The sequence below is a fragment of the Anser cygnoides genome, chromosome 1 (assembly GCF_040182565.1).
Source record: "Anser cygnoides isolate HZ-2024a breed goose chromosome 1, Taihu_goose_T2T_genome, whole genome shotgun sequence".
NCBI classification, from domain to species: Eukaryota; Metazoa; Chordata; class Aves; order Anseriformes; family Anatidae; genus Anser; species Anser cygnoides.
This window is the reverse complement of record NC_089873.1, coordinates 69,393,757-69,408,187: the sequence shown is the minus strand read 5'-3', so window position 1 is coordinate 69,408,187 and position 14,431 is coordinate 69,393,757. Positions and strand designations below refer to the sequence as shown.

At 38.3% G+C, this 14,431-nt stretch overlaps 1 protein-coding gene across 6 annotated transcripts in view; it reads right to left on the bottom strand.

Annotated features, from left to right (window-relative positions):
• The window catches only part of PIK3C2G (phosphatidylinositol-4-phosphate 3-kinase catalytic subunit type 2 gamma), a 213,065-nt gene that overhangs the window by 16,947 nt on the left and 181,687 nt on the right, over nucleotides 1-14,431 (bottom strand). For 4 of the 6 annotated variants that reach the window (XM_013172899.3, XM_066999226.1, XM_013172900.3 and 1 more), the window contains one exon: nucleotides 7,575-7,669. The exons of 1 other annotated variant lie outside the window; for it this stretch is intronic. In XM_013172899.3, coding sequence (XP_013028353.2) covers nucleotides 7,575-7,669 — 95 coding nt within the window. Of the gene's footprint in view, nucleotides 1-7,574; nucleotides 7,670-14,431 lie in introns of those variants that run through there. One more of the 6 variants, XM_066999235.1, reaches the window with a different exon arrangement.

Genomic DNA, 14,431 nt, shown 5'->3' with positions numbered 1-14,431 from the left:
TTCAGTAGTTTGAGAGGAAAAACCACCTAACTCCACTTAGAATGAAGTAAATAAAATGAAAACTTTCCTGTGTTATGCAGAAGGTCACAAGGTTATCCAAGGTTTCTAAGCCTTTATTTCTATAAAGCTCTGAAACCAGAACTGAACACCTTCAGAAAGATGAAGAAAGGAACTGAGATGTAGCTAGTACTCAGTTTGAAAAGAGCGACTTCTAATACTGATGATCCAAAAAGAGATGTATATTAAGATAGTCACAGTCCCGAATTAAATGGGGAAGAGTCTGTATAACCATGTGACTATAACTTTCAGGTAATATAGGCTCATGTCTTTTAGTGACCATAGACAGTAGCAGAGGAGGAGGGCTACAAATTAGTTCCAGCGAGTCATAATACAAATTTATTTGAATATCCTATTGTTTCTGAATGAACAAAAAAGAAAAAGATGACTTAGAATGACTTGTGTCCCAACCCAGCCCACTCCAACCTTACATCTAGCTCCTGAGGCTCTGACACCCCTCTAATACTCCTTGTAACTCCAATGCTTAGCACTAGATTACTGGGTGCTCACATAACCCAATGTGGGTATCAAAAACTTGTCAAGATTGCAAAAATAATATAAAAGAATGTATATATAACTTCTGCATAACCAGAAGTGCAAATGTATATTAAATGTACTGCTCACAGTAAGAGTTGAGCAAGAATAACATACATTTTTATTTATTTTTTTCCTGAAAGAAAGAAGTGACAAGATATACTCTAGATTCCTGAATCCCATTCTGCACTGCAATCCTCAAGTCATTTAAGCCGTGTGTTTTTCTTTTCTTCAGTCATGTGTTTTTTTCCACAGATAAAAAAATCAAGATTCAGTCATGCCTTAAAATGGTTTATTCAATGGATGAGCAACGTTGGCGCAGGATGTAGAATGCAGAGAATAGATTTCATGAATAGATCTCTGAAGCTTTTGTTCCAGAATTACCACCTAGTCTGTAAAGAAGCTAAACTGCATTCCTTCTTTGTATTTTCCTCTTTGCACTCTATATTATTGTTGTGTTCAGAACATTTAATTTTCAAATTTATATTTAGTTGCAGGGTCTATGAGACTGTCTGAGATACAGTGATCTACTTTGGACATTTAGAAACATAGATCCCAGAATGTCTTATCTCTTGAACAAATACTTAAGACAACATTCCCCTTTTCACTTTTCTTTTGAAATTACTCAGGATTAGTACCACTTCTGCCTGTTAGAGTGCATAAAATAAATTTCCCTTTGAGAAAGGAAACACATGCAAGTGCTGTTGTTTTGTTTCTTTTTGTCACATATTCTTTTCCCTCTTTGTCTAGTCACAGATCACAAGTGAATGTAAAAGGCATAAAGAAATTGTGACTACATTATCTGTGACTTCACCCTGCAGTTTCTTAATTTGTTAAAGAAAGTCTGTATGTGCCTGATCTAGACTACTTCTAATTTCTGCAACTGTACAGAGCTTCCTCCTCTTTTCTTCAGGAGATTATTCTACAGCTTGTCCCTTTCTTTTGTAAGAAAGCATTTTGTTATATGATGCATGAAATTTCTCCTTCTTAATTATCATTCATTACTTCTAGGTACACTCATGATCAACATCCTAAATAATTCTTCTTGAATGTTGCTGTGTTCTCCCTTAAATATTTGACAATTGACTTGTGTCCTTATTAGTCAGTTCTCAACAAAGTTAAGTTTAAGTAACAATAAATCACTCCTGGACAATCAATCATTCCCAAACAACCCTACTGAGAACTCTTCTTTGAACTTGTATTCTAGTTCTTAAGAAGCTTCCAGAGAGCTATATTCTAGCATCAAAGCCTTATAAAGATGAACTTACTTTCTGCACCACGAAACAAGGGTCTGGCCTTTCTCATTGGCATCTCTCATGGCAACCTCATGTCTCACCATTTGCTTGTTTTATTTTCACGTTACTATGGGAAATAGAACTGTAACTCCCTGAGGGAATAGTTTTCATTTGTCCAAGCTAGTTGTAGTGTTCTGTAAATTACTTTTATTCTCTTGATCATGCTCTGTTTCCACTATTATTTTTAAAGTTTTCCTCATTTGCAACAAATGGCAAATTTAATTTATGTTCACCTTCATCTCCCACATCACTCATACTGTTAAATAGAACTCACTGATCTTATTTTATTCAACACAGATCAGGTATGTAGGGAATTACTTATTTAAAAATTAGCAGTTAGAATTTAGAGCTGAGGTAGTACTGTGACTGTGACAGATGAAAGGGTTTAACAAGGAATAATAATACAACTTTCCATACAACTTATTTGTCAAATGCCTTTAATAACAAATAAGATGAAATCCAAAAGTAATCCTTGTGTCACAGAAACAAAACTTATCTCTTTCCAGTTAAACTAGTGTTGAGTAATAGTAGCCTTTGTTTATAGGTTTTCAGCTAATTTTCAGTCCAAAAGAGAACATGTCTATCTAAGCTAATTTGCATTCATTTTTAAAGTAAAAGCATTTTCTATGAATATGAAATTAAATCCAATTTCTTTACAAGCTAAAGTTAGTACAAGAGCCTTTTTTTCATGGCTTTTAATTCCGTTTTTCTGTGAAAGTCTAGGGAGAATTCCATCCGAATGCCTTACCCTCCTACATCAGCAAAACTGCTGATTTCATTCTGTTACCAATACTTTCTGAATAGCTTTTGTTCAGCTCAGAGGGATTTTTTCCACCTGTTTTACATCCGTGGATGACTGGCCAGACTTTGCTTACCTATGGAACTTCTCTATCCCTGTTGGCTAATCCATGGGCCTCAGTAAAGAAAGCAGGATACATTCATAATATTCTGAAAGGAAATGTTGCTTTTTAATTAATTGGCAGACATTGTGTTGCTGGTAGGTAATATATTTTCCATTTAAATCTATATAATGCTGTTCACAATGTGTAAAAGTTAGTAGGCCCATGAGAGGAACAATGGGAACCAAATTTGATGGACCAAAAATCCCCACCCCTTCCCCAGCTCAAGCTAGAGCCAAAGTCCAGCAAAGGCAGTGAAGCATCTACCTGTGCTGTAGTTGGGAACTTCCCTATAGCCCTGCACCTGCAGACTTAGAATTAGATTTCATTCTCTTGTTTTACGGAAGACTTGGCTCTCACCTTTCTTCCCAAAGCACTTCAACTATCAAGTTTCACAAATGTTTTTGGAAGCAATTTGTACTCGGATAGCATAGGACACAAAATGGAAAGAGGCTGGATGTCTGTGTAAGCTTAAAGCTGATTACTAATTCATCACCCACATATCAGCTACCCCAGAATCATTAATCACCAGGAGTGGTTCATGACAGCTTCAGAGCTTTTAAAACAGGAAAGCTGGAAGTAGTTTTGGAAAGTACTATAGGAATTTATTTTAATTTCAGCAAATTTCCCCCCTGTAAAATTGGTTCTGAATGCATCACCTACACACGCTTTCCTGAATTCCAGTAACATTTTACATTTATTAGCATGAGGATCAGGATAAGTTGGCTTTGTTTCTCCTCCCCGCTACCCCTGAGGAGTTACTCTGTCCACAAGTAGTAACGGGCAAAAATGTTTAGCAGCAAGGATTGAAAGTTTAGCTGCTTATCTGGAAAAACAGGGCATGCCTGAAGTCATGGCAATGAAGTCAGAAGAAAACACACACTTCTTCTGAGCCAACACTCAACCACTGTTCCCTTCTGGTTGTCTGTGGAGCACAAAAAGAAATATACTAACCGACTTTTTTTTTGAACTTTAGAAATGGCTATTTCTTTTGCCTCTGGTGTCTTGTTGAATAGATGAGCAAGCCCAGCAGTGGTTAGCCTGGTTGTTTCTGGCTATGCAGTACTAAGCTAGCTCATAGTCTGCTCTGTGTAAGATTTGTTATGATCTTGATATTCTGCATTTTCTGTGTTGGTTAATACATGGAAGTGAACTTGAACTGTTCAAAAACCTGTGTGTCTCCAGTGTTCATAAATCCACCTCTGCAGCTTCTGCACAGATCTAGGAGCCTTTCTGCACAGATCTAGGAGATCTTTCAGGCCGCCTCTCAGGCATTCTTCCTAGCACTCCCAGTGCTAACAGTTCCTGACCGTTGCCATTCTTCTGGGTATTGTCCTGCCAAGGCTGGGTTGTTCTTGATCCTCCTTGACAAGCCCTTTCACGTGCTAAATCCTCACCCTGGGTCCTGCATCTTCCTCCCAAGACCGCTTAATGCATTTTGTGAAGTATGGCAATATTGAGTTTCTGTAAGAAGCTTGCCTTGATTCATCTCCTGCTGCCACATCCCCCATGACTCAGAGGAAAACTCAGTCTCTCCACATAACCCCTCCAGTTCATTGCTACACCGACGTTTCCTTCTATCCCAGCTTCATTTTTGTAAGACAGAATTGCCTCTACCTCCTGTGCATAAAGTGCACAGGCACTGTCTGCATTTGAGGGGTGCAAGTAATGGTCCAAGAGGCTGACTTGAAGTTATGCAATACATGTATGGAAAATTGCATTTTATTACTGTTGCATCTTTTCTGTCTTTGAAAATTGGATTTATTTTTATTTTTTTCCTCAGCAGTGATGTTGATGCCTTCAAATTATAAGTAGAAGCTGTCAGTCTGATGTGAGTCACCTGACTTACAGAATCTCAGGATTCAATTAAAAGTATGAATTTCTAAGGGAAATCATGAGACTGAAACACTGATAATATCTATAAACCTTATATCTATTTAACAGAACTCAACTTCATTGTGCATACACAGGCAAACATTTGCAACCAGTCTTATATGTCTCCCTTCTGAATGTTTTACCATGTACATTGCTTGTCAAGTTGCGAGCATTTTTTCAGTGGAAAAATATAGTTTGTGCTTTACAGAAGGTTCGGTTAGATTAATGGTCCTTTCCAGTCTCAAAATCTATACGGCTGTTCTACTCTATTGCTTTTTGAGGTATTTCTAATAGAGTTTTCTTCAGGAAGGGCTGGCTTTCATAACATGTAACTGAAATGTTGGTGTTGTTAGAGAGAGGATATTTGGAAGCAGATCTAGGAATGACTGATTTGTATATATGCAGAAAATCTGGCACATGTGGATGCATCAGACCAAAATGTGCCTGCTCTGTGGAATCGATGTATACACCAACATTAGACAGTCATCTGGTATGTCTGCACCAGACCCATGCTCTTTCAAGTGCTATAGCATTTTCTACTATGACAACCCACATGAAAAATCCTGCAAAGCTAGCATTGAATTCTTTTGACTTCCTTCCTTAAAGAACCTGTGTGATACTTGAGAATAGCTATAAACAACACCAACTCCTTACGGATTAACTTGTACATCATATAAAAATATAAGGTTTGCACAACAGGATCGAGATCTATTAAAATGCTGAGAACAAATCCCCACAAATAATAAATTCTTTTTACATGGATCAAAATTCTGTATCACAACTCCTGTCAGTTATTTATGAGGCTACATTTGGGATTAATTTGACCCACTACAATTATTTTCACATTTGAATACATCATAAGATCTCTATAAATAGATAAATTAAATGGGGAAGAGCGGCACAAGAATTATTTACTATAAATTATGAAATAAAACAAGATGGCAAAGTAATCTCTGCACAGATGAACCACTAAAATATAATTAGTGAGACTCTGCAAGAGACTGAATATACCTGAAATAGCTTTAACATGTCTTGAATAAGATATGATCTTGGCATACTTTTTAAATCCCTGTTCAGACTTAAAAAAAAAAAGAAAAAAAAAAAAAGAGCACGTCAGAGAGATTGATCTATACAACTAGAAAGCTGAGAAGACTACTAATGGGATAAAGAACATTTCTTTTATAGGTTGGTAGTCTGAAGGCAGTCCAGTATCACAGTACCCCAAAGCACAAAAATTTCATATTTCAGATCAGATCAAATGAAGGATGGCTGCTTGCAGGAAGGAATCAGAAGCCCAGGATTTAAAAACATGATTGCCTAAGTTAGGCTGCTAAAACAGTCACCTTATTTTCAAGCCATGAATCATTGCTAGTTTTACTGAATTGGACTCCTACCACTTCTCTGCAAACTCACTGAAAAGGATTTCATTTAAGTCACTAACCTTCCTGAGCTAGACGCTAACTTAAATTTGTGTTATCCCTCCCCATAAAGTGAACTGAACCCTGCATTTCAATTTTTCTATACACAACCATCTATGCTGTAATTTATTTTCATTTAATTAAATGACATGTACTTGCTAAGTTGAAGAACACAGTTATGAACCTATACATTTAAAATGACAAAAACAAGGAGAACGACTGTTTCCAACATCTGTAGCTCTATTTGTGTACACCTCCACATTACCCACCTGAACTCACAGTAACAAATGAGCACAGCAAACATTTACATATTCCCCTCCCACAACCTAGAAGTTTATCAAAGTCATTTAGCTTTAGAAAGTACAATAGGAAAAATAAAGAGGGTGTCATACTATATCCTGAAGGTAAAGTTCATATAAACTGGGCCAGCAGAGGCTGATCTCACCTGTCAGGATGGCACATAGGAAACAAAAGGCAAGTCTCTCAGGACAGAAAAATTACAGGATTTTATAGAGTAAAATGAATATACTTGAAATGAATATCAGAAGCTGGAGTGGCCAATGAACAGCTGGAGCTACATAATCCTCATGTGACTTGTACAAATAATTAAATGTTCAGCCCCATTTTATTACTGGATGGCACTCACATACGTTCCTCAGTTTGGCCTGACGTAGGGAAACCTATTGTGATCCAGTCTGAGATGGAGGCAGCTTCAATGTATGCAACAAGAACCTGCATACAGAAACACAAATCTTCCAGATAAACAAAGATAGCAAAGGATCTCTTTGCCACAGCTATTACTCAAGACCTGAGCAACAGGAAATTCAAGAGGACATCCAGGTGGCTGAACTCATGATGACACACAAATGAGCAGACACACTGCCTCAACTGAGGTACCCATCTAGATCTCTCATGTTACTATCAACAATTTAATCTGTCTTGTGCTGAGAGAGCTCTGCCAGCTCTCTCCTTGCATAGTGTGGCTCCAGAAATGTGCAGTATTTATCACTTAGCCTCATGACAGAGAGCTTGTTACAAAGATGAGCATCATCACACCAAGAGACATTGCTTCTTTAAACACTCCACTACTCCCTCTGCTGACCTCTTCCCTGCTTGTGGACCAGTCATGTTGGGTTGAAAGAAGGGTGTGGATAATCAGTGGAACCAGGCTGACATCCCTCAAAGAGTTATGATGCTGCATGAGGCCATATATCTAGATGGCATCAAAATGTGTCAGCTGAAAGGGCCAAAACAGGCATCAAAATTGTTTTTCTATATGGCCTGGAAAAGATCATTGCCAGACATTAGGTTTCTAAATAAGTCCCATACTGAATGAGATCAAAGGAAGAAAACAAGTATTAAATGTTGAAAAAAGCATCATCATAATTCTGAGTTAAAATTACTTATATCAGAAATGGTGATTTAGGATTAATGTTTTCAAAGTACTCTGCAAATTCAAAGACTTATATTTTACAGATTATGATGAAAATACTTACAATATTCCTCATGTGTTTCAGCATTACTGTCAGACGGGTGCCCTCATAAGATATGACTAATTGTACTCCAGGCTTACGATCAGTTGACTGAGGACCTAAAAAAGGTCAGTTTGATTTTTTAATGAAGAAATTAGTGGAAGTAGATGTCTAAAATACTGCAGAATATATGAATTAATATATCCAACAAAATTATTGCCTGCTTAAATCAGTGATAAAATTAGAAAACACAATTAAAGAGTGTGATCAAGAAAGTGGTCTGATGTAGTACTCATCTTCTTGCTTGTTTATACATTGACAGCGAGATTTTTGTTTTCTAACTGCCATCAATCTGAATTTCAGTGGAAAATTTGTGATCGAGCTAAAAATAATTCTATATTTTTTTTATTACACTAGTTAGTATTTTTGTAATTTTTCCTTTTTTTTTTCAGTTCCTACCACAAAAAAAAAAACCACAAATGAAACCAAACTAAAAAGATAAACACACAGAGGTTTCCAGACCAGTTCCAAAACAATAGTAGATTTACAATAACATCATATATATCTAACAGATTTAAACTCTCTCTTCCTCATCCTGTATTTCTCCTGCTCCAGGCTGGTTTTAATACAACCCTCTCCTTTCACAGATTTTCTGCTAAAATGCATTTACAGAGTCTGACTTCATTCCCACTGAAAAAAAAATAATTAAAAAATCAGTTTCCAAGAATCAGGCTTGTAATATGGAATAAATGACTAAGCATATCCTGTTCCTTCTTTCCGTTGGAAGCACTGAGCCAGCTGTCTTCACTGCCAAAAAGGTGTGTCCTTGAACTGGGACATGTGGCTTACCTGTCCCACTGAGACAATGCAGACAATAAAAACGTTTTTTACTGTGATATACCAGGTAACAGTGAACACAATAACCTCTCATTGGTATCTCTCTGACCATCTTATTCTGCAGTGCTAACCCTGAGCACGGGGGACATGAGCCTGTTGCACCACTTGGTCTGAGGCCCAGGGCTCTCACCACACTGTGATCATCAAAGGCAGCCCAGACACTGCCTGTATGAACTAGCCTGGTTTTACTTGCAGAAACAGGGTTTCATTTAATTAGACCAAGGCTGTGTTGCATTCAGTATTTTTACTCTACTCGAAAAAATAAGAACTTAATCCTGCTAACCTTACAACAAAACAGTTATCTTGCAGGAGCTATGTTTTGTTCTGCCTTCCTCCCCATTAAAAATATAGCTGGACTTGAGACCTCAAACAGAAAGGTGCTGCTCCCCTGTACATGTCTTGGGATCTGCCAGTAAAACATCATCCTAACATAGGGCGAGATAATGACACAAGACAAAGCAATACAATAGTAATTAATTCTTTAATGAGAGTATATACAAACATATCCTATTAAAAGTGGAGGGAATGAGAAAGGATTATGAGAATGAAAGAACTGCCATCACACACTGGGGTTACGCAGTAGAAATAAGCAGTGTTTTAGAGAGCATTGGAACTATTCACCTTCAATAGCGGACAGGATTTTCATAACTCCCTTTCAGTCCCAGTAGACACCTGTGCACTCTTTTGCTCTCTCCATTTCCCTTTTGCACATGTGCACCAGAACTGTTACAGCCAGGGTCATAAGGGCAAAAAATCAACCCCTCTCTCCTCAGCCTTTACTCTGTTAGTCAGCAGAGGAAGCAGCAAGAGGGAAGTTATAAAGAATAAGCCATGTTGGCTATATTTTTCTGAAGAAACCAAACGTGTAACCTCTTGAATGAACAGAGGCTAAAATAACTGCTAAGCAGAAAGAATTACAGTGCTGTAATGTACTACAGAGAGCCAGAGAGCTAGCGTAATTGCCATTTATCCTAAGGAAAGGAATTAAAATTAATTAAAAATAACAGTGGGTACATACAATTGCCATAATATATTTTTTCCAGGCAGTCTGAATATCAACACTTCTGAGTTGCTGATGTTTGGACTGGAATTTTAGAAGATGAAGCCATCTCCAGTTTCTTCCCTTTGGAGACTACAAAAATATATTTTTAATCATACCCTAATTAGAGAAGAGCCTGAAACAGACTCTTGAAGAATTGAAATGTTATGAAGAAATTACTAAGCTAGGACTTAGAAGACTGAGATGCAGTCCTTCATTTGTTATTCTCCTTTATGAGCTGTGACAAATCACTTAGCTAGACTATACCTTATTTCATTTGTTGTATGCAAAGAAGGACAGTGAGGGATAAGGAAAGTGAGGAAAACTCCATGAAGCAGAAAATGCTGATTTTTTTTTTTCCCCCCAAGGGTAACGAAAAGCTCACAATCCCCATTGCCCCCTCCCACTGCCCTGCAAAGCTGTTATCATTTTTAAAAAACCCTGTGGGGGCCTCTTCCTTTAAGTTGCAGCAGAAAACATAGAATCCTAGGGCTTTCAACTCAGTGTAACACAAGGGGCTTGTGCTTTAATGCAAGGACACAATTCTCTTGAGGGGCTCTGTTAATTTTGTGAATTGGAGTGGGTCATCTTGAGCAGTTTAGCAAGGGCAGCAGACCTCAGAAGCTAAATTATGTCATTAGAATTCAGTGAAACATTGTGCCTTTCTCTCCTACCACTACGGCCACTGCTTTTTTCTGCATTGGGTTTTATAGTGTGAGTGCTTATGTCCAGTGGAGGACTTCTTCTACAGTTGTTGGCATTTTCATTTAGAAAAAAAAAAAAAAAAAAAAAAAAACACACGCAAATGTAAATAAATTTCTAACCAAACTGAAAATAAAGAAAAGTGTAGGAGGGGAAAATGCAATTCTAATTGACTATGTAAAACGGAGTCTGAAACAGACACTATGATCATGGGTATTACCAAAGTATTTGCTCCTGCTATGGGAATAAATTGAGCACTAATCAAAACACAAAAGCAAAAACAAAACCAGCCCTAAAATGAAGAAAAAGGGGGGAAAAACAATACAAGAAATCTGGTAAATGTGGAAGAAACTTCTATTCCTTATATTTCATAATAAAAGACAGTTTCTGTTAGCTAGACTCAGATATTATATTTAGGTTCTTCCACATTCAGTTCTAAATCATAGTGTTTTTGAAGTCTAGGTGATTTTAGCTTCAAATAATAATAAAATACACATACAATAATTACTTTCAGTCTACCCAGCTTGGGCAGATGGACTTGAGCTCAGACCCTGCATTTTTAGGAACTGTCATGCTCTACTTGCACTTCATTATATGCAAGCACCAAATGCCGGTCTGTTGTAGATATAGGATAAAGCTTCACTGACTTCCATGAAGCAAGATTTCCCTCCCAGGGGCCGATACTTCACTCACTGGTGTCAATGCAAAACCTGTCAAATATCAAATGAGGACCCTGGAGTTGGAGTGCCAACAGACAGAATGGCATTTGTAACATTTTTATAAATGACTTGTGTCTGCATGCCCCGGCACTTGGGAGTGAATGTCAGCTGCCATTTTCCACTACAGAGAAACTCAAACATTGTGCCAGTTTATAATCTTTTCCATTAAGAAGCATGAACACTGGAAAAATATGGGTCTATTCTTCTTTTTAAATGACAAAATTAAAGAAATCAGTTTTCAAATTAATTTCTATTGAAGGTGGAATGATCTTCAGAGCGATCAATTATGTAGTTCTTTTATTATCTAAATGGTTTTTCTAGCCTGTTGGAGAACTACCTGCTCTAAATTCTGTATTTTGTGCAGTGTTTTCTTTAGCAGCATTTTAAAATAAGCTCTGAGTTATGATTTGCACAATGCAAGAGAAATATAAACAGTGGGGAAGATGCTATACAGAAAACTGATGAAATCAATAGGGAAACTATAATTTATTACACCGAATTTCACATGTAGACTGCAAAGCAATATGCAAACACTAATTAAAATGTCATAGCACTACCATCAGGGAGTTAATATTATTCTGTCTTCTGTACCCTTGGATATGTCTTATACCTTCTTGGTGTTAGCCTGTTCTGACCAACCAAAAGGTACTGGAATCTGTTCGATTTCCCAGGACCAGAGCTGAACACTCCAAGACAACCGGTTGCTTGCTCTAGCTACAGCTTGGGTTTTTGAGCCTCCAGTGTACCTGACTGTAGATCACAGAATCACAGAATGGTTAGGATTGGAAGGGACCTTAAAGATGGTCTAATTCCAGTCCCCCTGCCATGGGCAGTGACACCTCCCACCAGATCAGGTTTCTCAAAGCCCCATCCAACCTGGTCTTGAACACCTCCAGGAATAGGGCATCCACAGCTTCTCTGGGCAGCCTGCTCCAGTGCCTCACCACCCTCTGAGTGAAGAATGTCTTCCTAATATCTAATTTAAATCTACCCTTTGTTAATTTAAAACCATTACTGCTTGTCCTATCACTATGCTCCCTTACAAAGAGTCCCTCTCCATCTTTCTTGTAGGCCCACTTCAGGTATCAGATGATTGTTGTAAGGTCTCCCTGGAGCCTTTTCTTCTCCTAGATGAAGAACCTCAACTCCCTAAGCCTGTCTTCATAAGGAGATGTGCCCAGCCCTTTGATCATCTTCATGGCCCTCCTCTGGACTCATTCTAATAGGTCCCTGTCCTTCTGGTGCTGGGAGCCCCAGAGCTGAACACGGGGCTCCAGGTGAGGTCTCATGAGAGCAGAGCAGAGGGGGAGAATCCCCTCCCTTGCCCTGCTGGCCACATTGCTTTTGATGCAGCCCAGGATACAGTTGGCTTTCTGGGCTGTAAGCACACAGTGCCGGATCATGTTGAGCTTCTCATCAACGAACACCCCCAGGTCCTTCTCAGGTTGCTCTCTGCCCAGCCTGTATTTGTCCTTGCGATTACTCTGGCCCAGATGCTGAACCTTGCACTTGGCCTTGTTGAACTTCATGCGTTTCACACAGGCCCACCTATCAAGCCTGTCAAGGTCCGTTTGGATGGCATCTCTTCCCTCCAGCTTGTCAACCACTCTACACAGCTTGGTGGCATCAGAAAACTTGCTGAGGGTGCACTTAATCGCACTGTCTACGTCACTGACAAAGATGTTAAACAGAACCAGTTCCAATACCAATCCTTGAAGAAGACAGATATATTCACTGATTCTCTCCCTGCTCTCACCCTGTAAACCAACAAGAAGTGCTTATGGCCAGCAAACCAGCCTAAACCCAAGTGAAATAGGAACACAATTTATGGCAGTTGCTTTACATCAAGAATGAGCAACTGCAGCAGATGAGAATGCTATATAACATGAGCAAAATAGCCTACTGTCCTGAGGGAGCATTCATGAAGAATGGGACTCTTCATGGAGTGGCGTACTGTACATTTTGCATTTTGGAATGCTTGGATCTTGCTTCAGAAGGACACAGAGATGTTTCATCTACTGCTCTAAATAGACAAAAGGACGCTGAAGTGCATGCAACACTTATCAAACCTGCCAGAACTGGACCTGGGTTGTGAACTGTTATAACCAATACCAAAGACTTCTTGCTTTCATAACTTTGCCAAAACAAGCTCAATTAATCATATTTTCATGAGGTAAAAACTCCAGCGAAGAAAAATAAAATATATGGATTGATATAAAATATTTTTGATAGATTTTCTTTCTTCTTTTTATTTTTTAAGAGTCTTTATAAAAGTCTGTCTGTGAAATCATTCCTAATATCTGCTCTCACTCCCTTGTAGTGTGCTTGGTGTAATGAAATGCTGACAATATTCAGTGTAATTCAGAATCCATTCCACTGGGAATATTGAATCAGTATTCATGTCAAAGTAAATTTAGCACTGATTTTTAATCTCTTCATTGCTAGGAGCACAGTACAATTTCATAAATTTTAATTTTTATTTTACTTTAGTAAGTGTAATTACCTACAACATTTGTAAATTAAAGCTGTGTTAGAGAAGGATGCTATCTTGATCAAAATTCATAACCTGCTTCTGCTGGGCATTGGCTTTATTTTATATTGATCCTAACTAAAAGACAGATGATTTGCTTGTGTAAAGGATGAGAGAGAAACCACCAGGTTCATGGAAAGCTGCAGCCCATATTAATCCTGCATTATTCTTCAAAACAGGCAAAAATTAAGGTGTTTATATGTTCATAAAACAATAAAATCTGTGGGTGAAGGATGTATTGTTTTCATGGTAATTACCTTTCTCCTGCAGACGCAATGAATTTCCCACCCCAGTCCAAATATGGCATTTCTATAGGGCTTTCTTTCAAGTCAAGTGTTTCATGGCACCCTCAGCAAAGACAACAGACGGTGCCCTGCCCAGCAACTCTTTGTATGCTATCTGGCAGCTTGGCATGATCACCAGCCTGCCTTAGCTGGACTTGTGTCTTCCTTTACTCACAGGACAGATTGTAACAGGGCAGTGAATGTCGTGCAATATAGATCTAAGTGAGCTAGGTAGCTGGGGTATGGCAGAGATCTAACTCCAACAACAAGGGGTGAAACTTGGGAGTAACGTATGAAAAATTTTCAAGTGAGTAATTAGTACGTGCATGGTTGGTAGGCTGACAGCTGCAATCAGCTGTGGACCGGGTTCAATCCCTTTCCTCACCAACCAGAAGTGGTGGCATACTCAAAGCAACTCAGTCCATAATTCTTGGTCTCTATTTTTACGGTGTCTAAACTCATTGTGTCCTGGTGTGGACCTTGGATCTACTGGTATCCTATTAATAAATATCAGCAACCAATTTCTAGGCCAAAGGGAGATTTTAATATATATATGTATAGATATATATTTCTGTTAAACAATGGTTTTGTCCTGGGCCTAGAATGAATGAGTCCAGACTTTAAAAGGCAGAGTTCCTGAGCAGGAAAATGATACCCTCTGTAAGTACATTACATTAATCTCTCCTGACCAGGTTGTGACCTTTATGTAA